Here is an 11,731-nt window from a genome sequence, read left to right as displayed (position 1 = left end):
TGCTCTCTCTCTCTCTCTTTACTTGTCTGCTTGGTTCTGATTCATCTCGTTTGTCCTGCACACCCGTTTAGTGTCAAGGTTGGATCTGGGCTGGCTTAGGAGCAATTATTTCCCTTCTTAGCAGGGAACATGCAAGAATTAGGAGTCCCCCCCCAAAAAAAATGCCTGATATTTTTTTTTTAAATTAAATTAACAAGTTGCTTGGCACAGACTTTCCTTGGTTTTCTAAATTGGATTGTACTCTCTGCTAGGATTAAACTAATTTAGTTCCTGTTTGCTGAGCCCACCAGCTGCTGGCTATTTTTATTTATCAAAGTGTTTAAACTATTTTTCAACGTCTGGCTGCCTTTTACTGTTTAACGTGGCACTCTTTTTTTGGGAGGGGTGGATTAAGTTGCTTTCAGATTCCCAAATCTTTGCCTTGACAGACTTACCGTCCACTCCTTTTCAGCACTGTTGGTGGACGAAAAAAGGGAGAACAAGATTTTGCCTTTCGCAGGGTTGTAAGAGTTGGCTCAGGTAGCTTTAGACGTTCCTTTGCTAGAGCCAAACTTACTGGTGGTTTTAAAAACCCAATTTGAAAAGGTTTGCTTTGAAAGGACATCCATCCTTATTAGCCAAGGCTGCCTTTTTGGGCAGATAGCAATACATCAAGACTGGCATATGCCATCGGTGGCATATTGGGTGTTTTTCCCCTTGCTGTTCCCCTAGCTTTTCTCATCGGTTGGTTGCATTTGTTAAATATTGTAAATATTCAGAGAAATTAGCTTATTGTGCAGTGCTACACTATGGGAAAAAACACACACACTGAGCTGATTTGGGTTTTAAAAGTCAAGAGTAAATATTCAAGCGTTAATTCTTTGTCTAGGTGATTAATTATGCCTTTTTCCCCCCTGAGACATTTAGCTCTTTCTCTGTTAAACAGAGCAACTTGGTTTCCCTAAGAGACTTTGCTGCACTTGGTATTTCTTCCCCTATTCATGTTCTGATTTTGTTTCACACGCACACACATACACTTCTTTGAGCAACGTTTCTCTACAGTACCAATTCCCCCGATCTGCTGCTATCTGGGCACATCGGAAAGGTTTCCACTCAGAAACCAAGAATCTGGGGAAATGAAATTGAACATCCTAAGACAGCAACAGTTGGGGAATGCTGTGGCATTTAATAAGAGTTCAATTTAGAAGTAATTAATCCATAAAGCTAGCGTAAGTGAAGGAACTTTATTGTCCGCAATTGAAGACATCGATTTTATTCTAACACAGATAATAACAGTTAAGGAATGGTGTTCTCAAAATCATTTTTTGGGTGGTGGTGGTGGTAATATAATCCAATGTTGTAAGGCATCCTAGCAGAAGAAAATGCCATTCCCTCAACCACAACAAAAGGGAGAGTCTAAAAGAGACTCACGTGGTCGTAATTGTAGAAATTACTAATTTGGAAATGGGAGAGTTTTCTGCTTTGAAAGCCAAGGCACGATTCACATCCCTTATGGAGGTCTCACTAAACTAGATCTTACAGTGAATGCTAGAATTTTCTCCTCTTCTAACGAGGATCTTCTATCCTTTGCATTCAAGTGGGCATTAAGAGTTCAAGTTTTGCTTAATATTATTTATATGGAGGTTGTGAGGAAATGATCATCAGATCTAGTTTATCTAGAGTAACTAGTTTCTTGAAACCCAGCTAGAACTTGATTGAGGCTCTTCCATGGGTACCGCAGCAATGGGCTTTAATGACCAAAATGTTTGTTAAAGGTTAACAACAGATTGTTCTTTCTTGATTGAGGATTATCACTGGTTAAATGTACAGTTAACTTCCAACTATTAAGGGTTGATTTTTCTAAAGTGCAAATTTAATTCCTGTCTTCCTTTTGACTGTTTATTTAGTGCAATGATTTATATTAACTTGGGTTCATGAGGGGGGGGAAAGGTTAAAGTTATAATTGTTAATATAAATTTTAATGTTTTTATATCAAGCTGGCAGTTTTGCTGGAATACAGTCCTAATTTAGATACTTCCTAAATGCTTCAATAAAGGTTCTTCAACTTGTTGTATCTGAGTTTGTGATGGTTAAAAGAACCAACTAGTATAATCACAGAGAAGTACAGAACATACACATTAGAAGGCTTTAATTATTTAATCCAGAAGGTTACTATTTCTGGCAATGGTTAGATTCATGTATCATATAAACTATGTTTGGCTTTGAGTATCTTAAAATTGAACAAGTTTAAAGACAGCCCTGCAAATGAAATCAAGGTCTAGAAATTTGGACAGATTCGGTGTTAAGCCGCGACTGCTTTTAATCGTCATATTATTTTGGCTACATTCAGTGGTTTGATGGTTCTGGTTCAACGAAAACCCCACCTCCTCCAGTTGCTGAAAGACACAGCGATGGTGAGATTCAGACCAGATTCTACCCATTTCTTTTGGACGGAACAGGAAGCTGAAGTGGAGAAAAGTAACAGCACACACACACAAAGCCGAAACAAAATACCGAATCTTGCCCATACAAATGTCTGCTGTGAAAATTGCATCTGGATTTCTTGCAGGAATTGTGACTAGTTACGGAGATTCGTTGTAGAAAATCACATCTTTAAAAAGGAATGGAGGAGAATCACCCCCTGTTGAGCTGCACAAGAATCCAAAGCCCCCATCAGAGGATAGGTATGTGGGCGAGTCCCCATCCAATAGATTTGGTCCTCAGTCCAGAATGCCATGGACAACATTCTTTAGCTATTGCTTGGAGCCTCAACACAAACCTCTATTATTAGCTTGGAGAAGTTTCTTCTCATGGGGCCCAAGCAAGGCCTAGCTTCATTTGAAAGCTCCCAGAACTCTACTGAGATAGTTCCAGAGAACAGCAACATCGTCTAGGTCGGAAGGACCTCACCGAAACATCTGGTGTCAAGATGATGTTCTACCCCAGAGGTCTCCAAACTTGGCAACTTTAAGACTTGTGGGCTTCAACTCCCAGAATTCCCCAGCCAGCATAGCTGGGAGTTGAACTCCACAAGTCTTATAAAGTTGCCAAGTTTGGAGACCCACCCGCTGTTCTAACCCTACCAGAAGTGTCCTCGTGTTGGATCAGGTCACTCCAACCTCACTGGGAACAGGTCTGGCCTTGAAATTTCTACGCCATACTCCAAAACAGGGACCGGAAGGCTTCATTCCAACATGAGACCGTGCCCAGGAAGGTCCTGGGCATCTCCAGGTGGTCTATTTTTTTTATCAAGGACAATAGCTCCGATGAAGCAAGCAGAATGGCGACTTTGCGTAAGACGCTGGATCTTGAAGAAACGACTGAAGCAAGAAAACTGGACGGAGCAGGGATGGGATTAGGCTTCCACCTCCTTCTTTGCAAACAACACTTGAGACCCCTTGTTTATGTTCTTGAGAGCTTTGGACCCAACTCCATGAAATGCGAAAAGGTTATGCCTAATTTTGCACTGAATTTGGCTGCCTGTTTTGGAAAACACGGGGGTGTTTGAGGGGACGTAAGACCATCCCCTAAATGCAGCCCACTGGTTTCCCCTGATGCCTTTGTAGGTCTCTTGATACCTTTCTTGACTTTCGCTTCCAGAGGGCTCCTGGCTTCTCCACTTTGGGTTAGATCTGGCCAGCGACTCTCTCCCACAAGCCCTCCGCATTTTTTTTGTAGAGGCGAGGTTTTTGAGTAGGGAAGACCGTCTTATTGGGGAATGGATGCTCTTTTAGGTAAAGCAGGGTAGCTCTGATGTGTGACACAAAATGGGGTGGCTCAGCCAGAGGCGATGTGGAGAGATTCTGCAAAGATACCAAAAGGAATATTTCAGAAAACCGGTGACTGGTGAGAATCCTTGGTGCTCTCTGAGCTTGGCTTGTTTTCTTGAAAATGTTTCATTACCTATCAACACCGACAGGGCAGGCCACTAGCATAGAAACAAAAAACAAACCCCACTCCCTTCTAGCACTGATGATGTTACCTAGCTGGGTCATGAAATGTCTGCAAGAAAACAACTAAGTTCAGAGAACTCCAAGGACCCCTCAGTCCTTCTCCTCTTTCTCTTCTTCCTTTTTCTCCCCCTCCTCCTCCCCCCTCCTCCTCCTCTCCACAAGTCCCTCTCCCTTTTAGCACTGGTGATGCTACCTAGTTGGGTCATGAAACGTCTGTGAGAAAACCTCCAAACTCGAGAGAGTATCAAGGACCGCGCAGTTCAACCCCAAGCCACAAGATTCTCTTCTGTGGACTTGTGAGATTCTTAGGATACCGTTTTCATAAGCTTATCAAAAGATTTTCCTCCTACACACAAGTCAATAGACGCAGTGATCAAACCACCACAAGGAAATCCAATCTCAAACGCCCACTTGACACAAAGAAATCCTTGAGCTAACACAAAGGCCATGCACAAAGGGTCTTGTTTAGTTTGTGGTTTAGATCAGGGGTCTCCAACCTTGGCAACTTTAAGACTTGTGGACTTCAACTTCCAGAATTCCTCTGCTTTGCTGGCTGAGGAATTCTGGGAGTTGAAGTCCACAAGTCTTAAAGCTGCCAAGGTTGGAGATCCCCTGGTTTAGGTAGAATGCTCAGAACGGCCACCAGTTCCATAAACCAAGGTTGAATAAACCCCCAATTGAACGCTCAACTGGCATTCAGACATTCCACATTTTGCTTCTCCGTTGCTTGCTGGCTAAGTTACAACCTCCCGGGAGTACACATTGTGGTAAGCTGTGGTTTACAAACCGCGATGGTTGGAGATCCAGAAAACACTAAACAAAAACGAGAGAGATCATATTGTGGCTTCACATAATCCATAGACTCGGCAACCTTTCAGCTGAGCTTTCTCCAACTGGGGTCCCTGCTGTCCTTGGCAAAACCCCAGCTACCTGTAAGATGCTCTGGTTGCTCTGCTCCAACCAGAAATCCACGTGTGGGAAAGGCATCCAGTAGTAAGGCCCAATGCAAAGCTGTTCTTTCTTGGAGTCATAAATGCTGATCATCTGCCAAAGAGACAGGACAGTTTCAACAGGTTATAGCAGACGAAACGGGAGCAAGCACAGAACAAACCTTGGTTATTCAAGCAGAACTAGAAGCCAGAAGTGTTAATCCTGGTCCCATTACAAATGCCAAATCCTGTTTATGTCTTTCTCTGATTCTCATTTATGTTCATTTATGTTCCCTGCTCCAACTCTCCCGTCAGTTTTCTCTCAGGAAAAAACCACATACCAACAATGGCAGAGCAAGTTACTATCTATCTCTATCTATCTCTCATCCCTTCCTCCTTCCATCTATCATTTTTCTACCATCTATCATCTATTTATCTATCATCTTTCTATCATAACTATCTATATCATTTATCCATCTATCTTCCTATTTATCATCTATCTATATCATCTATCCATTTATCTTCCTATTTATCTATCTATCATCTATCTTCCTATCATCTATCTATATCATCTATCCATCTTCCTATTTATCTATCATCTATCTATATCATCTATCCATCTACCTATCATCCATCCATCCATTTTTCTATTTTTCTATCCTATCTATCATCTCTCCCTCCCTCCATTATCTTTATATCATATCTATATCATCTATCCATCTATCTTCCTATTATTTATCTATCATCTATCTTCCTATTATCTATCTTCCTGTCATCCATCCATTTTTCTATTATCTATTTTTCTTTCTATCTATCTATCTATCTATCTATCTATCTATCTATCTATCTATCTATCTATCTATCTATCTATCTATCTATCTATCTATTTCATCTATCCTTCTATCTGCCTATCATTTATCCATCTCTCTCTCTCTATCCATCTTCCTATCATCTATCTATCTTCCTATCTTCCTATCTATCCTATCTATCTCTATCTCCCTCCCTCCCCTCACATCTTAATATAACCAGGGAGCAAATGCCACACTTCCTCACACTAATGATATCCAGTCAGATAATAAATATCTACAATCAAACAACCAAGCTTAGAGAAAATCGAGGACTCTATAATTCAACTCCGAGCTACATAATTCTTTTCTAGGTTTTATCTCTTAGATTGTAAAGTCTGTGGCAGAGGACCTTCTGGTTCCCTTTCTCATTCTTTTGTACAATCACTGCTAACCTTTGCTCCTGATAAGACCCTGGCAGACCGCATGTCTTCATCTGGTCCTCGGTCTGGAAACGTGGCGTGGAAAATCTCACCCGTTTTAACATTCGCAGCTGGAAGGGGCCACATAATAAGAAAATAAGTTCCTTCTGAAGGAGTTCTGAAATTCCCACTAAACATTGAGTCAAAGGACAGAGCAAATTGATAGACAGGAAAAATCAAACTGCCTCTCTTTAAGTGTTAAACAAAACATGCATCTTTTATTTCCATTCATTGGTATCTTAATGAGCCAGTTTAAAACAATAATAATTTTAAGGTGGCAATACCCAGTCTTCACAATTGTAAACCACCGTTTTTAAACCTGGTCTCAAATGCAAGAAACATTAACTCACCAATTCCATAAATATACGGCAAATGCCTGCCATTTTCTTGGCGATCATTTAGTTCTGTAATGAACACATAAAAATTGACTATCAAAAAAGCGATAAAGTGGAAGTATGTAATGGCACAGCTAAGTCACTTCAGATTGGGGTGCACAATGTTTTTCAAGCTGGGGGGTTATATTTTAGATTTGACAGAGAATATCCTCACAAAAGGAGAACACAGGATCAAGAGAAAGCTAAGCCATGGGGTGGGAAACCAGTAAACTTGATTATATTTACATTTTATATATATTAATTAAATTAAATACAATAAGCATGACTCCACTCCATGCATTCTTTAATTTTTCCCTTCTGCCATATTAAGAATTCCATATTGCAAGTATTTTTAAGGGTCCAGGGACCATAGCCAGAAATTTCGGGAGGGAGTGGGGGAAATAAGCTCAAAAATTGAATTATTCTTTTGACTAGTGGTGTAGTTCATGTTGAGAAAATAACTTCCCTTTGCAATGGGACAAAGGAGAATTGAACAGAGATCATGACTTAATTATTAAGATTGAGGAACAAAAGGAAGGAACATGAAGTTGGTTTATTTGACCAAGGTTAAAATAAGTCATGTTTTTATAAAAATTCTGGCAACGTTTTACAGATTTTTCTGCTGACACCAGGATTGTAAAACCTGATGGCCAAAATTCAAAACATAAAGTGGGTTGCATTATAAACCGATTCAGACAATACAATAAAGACATATATAATTACCTGTGACACAGAATGTCATCAAATAAACATTATCTAACAAGCGATCAAATGCTCCTAAGAACACAAAAGGAAAGACTATGAAACTCATAGACCGAGGAAAGAAATACAGATTAACTGCACGATGAAAAATAATTGTATTATTCAAATATTTCAATACTCCACTCTGTTTCCAGACTGGGTTTATCAAGATACCACAGCTTCCCACCCAGGATAACTGGTCCCTTATGAGATGAAATTTCTAGCTTAATCAAAGACACAATCAGCCGATCAGTTCCAAGAAATTTATCCTGAGGAATTTGTGACCCAAAACTAAGAGTCCAGCATTTTACTCTTCCTCTATCAGTGGTATCATATATTCTGTAGGCATCAACATAGGATAGGATAGGATAGGATAGGATAGGATAGGATAGAATAGAATAGAATAGAATAGAATAGAATAGAATAGAATTCTTTATTGGCCAAGTGTGATTGGACATACAAGGAATTTGTCTTGGTGCAAACACTCTCAGTGTACATAAAAGAAAAGATACGTTCGTCAAGAGTCAAGAATCATAAGGTACAACACTTAATGATAGTCACAGGGTACAATAAGCAATCAAATCATACTAGGAAACAGTCAATATAAATCCTAAGGATACAAGCGACAAAGTTACAGTCATACCGTGACAAGTGGGAGGAGATGGGTGATAAGGAGTGATGAGAAGATTAATAGTAATAGTAGTGCAGACTTTGTAAATAGTTGGATAGTGATGAGGGAATAAGTCATTCCCAATAGACCTCTTCTCCATAAATGTAACTGGCTCCCTTCGCTACAATCTACATCATGTAAACCCTTTCCCTAAAGCAGAAAGATATTGTACTCTCAAATTGCAAATGGAGACGTGGGTACTCTATCTTTCTTATCTTCATTTTTAAGTGCTTTGGTTTTATTGTGTTGCTGGGGTGCATCCACGGTTTCGTTGTACTTGTACAATGACAATAACGTTCTTCTAATTCTAAAATCTGTTTTTTGGGTGCTTTTGAGTCCACAAAATTCCCACAACTGGCCAACTTTATTCTCCTTCAATGAGAATCTCGAAATTTTATGAAGACCCCAACAAAGCCAAAAACACAAAACTTACTTAACAGTTGACTGGTAAGACACTGAGACAAGCGCCTATCGTCACAAAACCCTCCGACCAGGTGCAACTCCAGCCTAGCAGACACAAAAATCCAGAAAAACTCCTTCACTTTTCAATCCCTTTTAAGACTGAATTGGAATGAATTCGGCTGGATGTGAAAATGCAACCTTTTATTATTATGACGATTACCGTATTTCTCACTACGATTCCATTTTGTTTCTGGGTAAGTAACTACAATACAGGATGCATATCAGGGACATTCTGATAGTTGTAAGTCCTCGACTTATAGCCACAATTCGAGACAGAGTTTCTGTTTGCTAAGGTAGGCGGTTGTTAAGTGAGTCTTACGATCTCTGGTTAAGTGCTCTTATGACCTCTTTTGCCATGGTTAAGCCAATCGTTGCAATTGTTGAGTGAATCACCCAGTCGTTATGAGAATCCAGCTTCCTCCATTGACTTTGGAAGCTGACTGGGAAGGTCTCACATGAGTTCTGTGTCCACATGAACCCAATATTGCTAATCCTGAAGAAAACCTGGCTGGGGCCATTTTTGAAGCTTCAAAGTTGCCACTAGATGGGAGGGGGAGGGAAATAGCTAGCTGGGGTTTTGCAGTCAAAACAAAAGGTTTTCCTATGGGAACCAAGGTCATTCCGACAGGTGGCTGGGAGAGGAGGAGCGAAGTAACCAAGCAACTGGCCAGCACTTCGATTGGACCATGTGACTGATGACTCGGAGAAAGGGGAAAATCTTTCTCTTTTAATTAGAGGGAAACCGTGGGAACTTCCAGAGTTGGTTTTCTTTCACTAGTTGTGCCAATATGATGTATCCAATAAAGTTGTCCTTTGAGGAATCTACCTGCCTCAGAGTTCTACTTTCTAACGGGTGCGTTACTTGGAACGTTGACAAGGATGCTGCAAACAATCCTAAATACACACACCAGTTGCCAAGCATCCAAATTTTTATCAGGCAACCATGGGGATGACATGATGGTATTAAGTGCGAGGACCCGTCGTAGTTTTTTCACTGCTGCTGCAATTTGAAATGGTTGCTAAATAAATTGTTGTAAGTCGAGGACTGCCTGAATTTAACTATTCAGTTGAAGAGGTAGAAAGCAGCTGGGAAGTATGAAGCCCCAACTTTTCACCAGATTATTTAAAAGGACTATTTTTTTTTTTTAAAAAAAAACCTGACCTTCCACATTCGGTGCTTAGAGAAAGCACTTTTACTGAATTTACGATCAGCAGAACTTCTGTTTCGGTATCTGAGCCATCACAGTGAGTTAGACAAATTGCTCCACTCCCTAGAAAGAAAGAAAAAATACAATGAGAATTTGCATCTTATGGAAAACTGTAGCTGTAAAGAACTTTTCTCCAGAATAATGGAATGGAATGGAGTGGAGTGGAGTGGAGTGGAGTGGAATGGAATAGAACGGAATAGAACAGAATGCAGAATAAAATAGAATAGCATAGAAGAGAATGCAAAATAGAACACAACAGAATAGAATAGAAAACAGAACAGATAGAATAGAGAATAAAATAGAGAATAGAATAGAATAGAATAGAATAGAATAGAATAGGACAGATTTGGAAGGGACCTTGAAGGTCTTCTAGTCCAACCCCCTGCTTTGGCAGGAAACCCTACACCACTTCATATAAATGGTTGTCCAATCTCTTCTTAAAAACTTCCAGTGTTTGAGCATTCACAACTTCTGAAAGCAAGTTCTTCCACTGATTAATTGTTCTCACTGTCAGAAAATTTCTCCTTAGTTCTAAGTTGCTTCTCTCCTTGATTAGTTTCCCTCCATTGCTTCTCATCCTGCCCTCAGGTGCTTTGGAGAATAGCTTGACTCCCTCTTCTTTGGGGCAGCCCCTGAGATATTGGAACACTGCTATCGTGTCTCCCCTAGTCCACCTTTTCATCAGACTAGACAGAACAGACTTATCAAAACACACGTTAGAGACATATCCGTCAAAGATTTTTGAGGAGTTGAAGATCACTCAACTGGAAGGCACTGAGGTAATGGCCAGTGGTGACAAGATCTGTGGATTTCTGTCATGCTTATTCTAGACACTGGAGCCAAGAAGACAAAACCTTAGTCTATCTCCATTAAACTCTTATTCCACTTCTAAACCCGCTACCCGAAACTTTATAAATGTCTACTTTTATGGGAACCAAACCAGGGATTTTTTTCAGTTATTTCAGTACCTGTATGTCTCAGAACCACTAAATGGCACGTCGTGGCATCATCTGAACCCAGAATGGAAACAGAACCTATCAAGAAAGTGGGAGAACATCATGTAAGATCTCGGCTGTCTTCTCTTGGATTGAGAGTTCACAACTCACTCGAGCTCCACCTACCATCTTTGGACGTGGTGGCTGCAAATTCTCTTTGCTGGACATAAAGGAGTCCTTTTGGTCCCACCGCTTGAGCAGGTTGGCTGCGGAACTGTTTGGCTTGCTCCTGGGGGAAAAAAAAAAGCACCTTTGGGACAACCTGGAGGACTATGGAGAATCTCCATAGACCTTTCTTTCTCTCTTCTCTTCTCTTCTCTTCTCTTCTTCTCTTTCTTTCTTTCTCCTTTCTTTCTCTCCTCTCTCCCTCCTCTCCCCTCCCTTTCTTTCTTTCTTTTCTTTCTTCTTTCTTTCTTCTCTCTCCCTCTTTCTTTCCTTCCTTCCTTCCTTCCTTCCTTCCTTTTTTCTCTCTCTCTCTCCCCTTCCTTCCTTCCTTCCTTCCATCTTTCCTATCCTCCTCCTCCTCCCCACCATCCTGTCAGAGCTGAAGAAGAGGTGAGAAGCGAAACGTCTTCAAAACAAAACCAGAAAGTCCAGTTGCCTCTTGGGGGGGGGGGGGGGAAGCACCTTTGGGACAACCTGGAGGACTATGGAGAATCTCCATAGTCAACTAGCACAGCAGGTTGGGCAAAAGCACAGGTTGATGGAGGGAGGGAGGGAGGCAAGCAGGTAAACCCCCTAGACAATACCTGCCACCCACCCACCAGGTGCATGGGGGGGGAATCCCCAGCCCCGCCTTCCCCAGGGGCTTCTTCTTCCCCCGCTTTGCCCAAGAGGAAGACGACCTCCCCCCGCACCCCCTTGCCAGCCCGGCCCGGGAGAGGGTCCCCAACCCAACCCGCCCTTTGCAGCATCCCCGCAAGGCGCAGCAGGGCACACCTGAGCCCCGCGGCGGCGCTCACCTGGACGCAGGAGCCCCTCTCCCTCACTCCCGCTCACCTCCAGCTCCGGGAAGGCGCGCAGCAGTTCCCGGAGAGGCCGAGCCGGGTCGAGCCGCCGCCCCTCCACCAGCAGAGGCATGTCGGGCAGCCTCCACGCCGGAGCTGCTGCAGGGCGACTTCCTGCTTCGGTGCCGCCAGCTGGACTCAGGCCC

At 41.8% G+C, this 11,731-nt stretch overlaps 1 protein-coding gene across 1 annotated transcript; it reads right to left on the bottom strand.

Moving 5' to 3' along the window:
* Positions 1-1,236: 1,236 nt before the first annotated feature.
* Positions 1,237-11,730, bottom strand: NTAN1 (N-terminal asparagine amidase). Its single transcript, XM_026690454.2, has 10 exons — positions 11,578-11,730; positions 10,705-10,807; positions 10,552-10,617; positions 9,538-9,646; positions 8,347-8,420; positions 7,226-7,279; positions 6,479-6,532; positions 6,102-6,199; positions 4,863-4,976; positions 1,237-3,782 (listed from the first exon to the last, which is right to left on the bottom strand). Exons 1-10 carry the CDS (start codon positions 11,656-11,658, stop codon positions 3,606-3,608), a joined length of 930 nt encoding a protein of 309 aa, XP_026546239.1. The 5' UTR covers positions 11,659-11,730; the 3' UTR covers positions 1,237-3,605.
* Between the last annotated feature and the right edge of the window lies 1 nt (position 11,731).

The sequence above is a fragment of the Notechis scutatus genome, chromosome 12, assembly GCF_049901735.1.
Source record: "Notechis scutatus isolate UNSWTSFEM ecotype Mainland chromosome 12, rNotScu1.2, whole genome shotgun sequence".
Lineage (NCBI taxonomy): Eukaryota > Metazoa > Chordata > Lepidosauria > Squamata > Elapidae > Notechis > Notechis scutatus.
Note: the sequence above shows the minus strand (reverse complement) of the source record. Positions and strands in the feature narration are given on the sequence as shown.

Coding starts and splice junctions, on each gene's coding strand:
- NTAN1 (XM_026690454.2), bottom strand. CDS start 11,658: ATGCCTCTGCTGGTGGAGGGGCGGCGGCTCGACCCGGCTCGGCCTCTC. Junction 7,280..8,346: donor TCTTACCAGTCAACTGTTAA/GTAAGTTTTGTG, acceptor TTGTGTTCTTAG/GAGCATTTGATCGCTTGTTA. Junction 4,977..6,101: donor GGGTCTTATCAGGAGCAAAG/GTTAGCAGTGAT, acceptor TCTCTTTGGCAG/ATGATCAGCATTTATGACTC.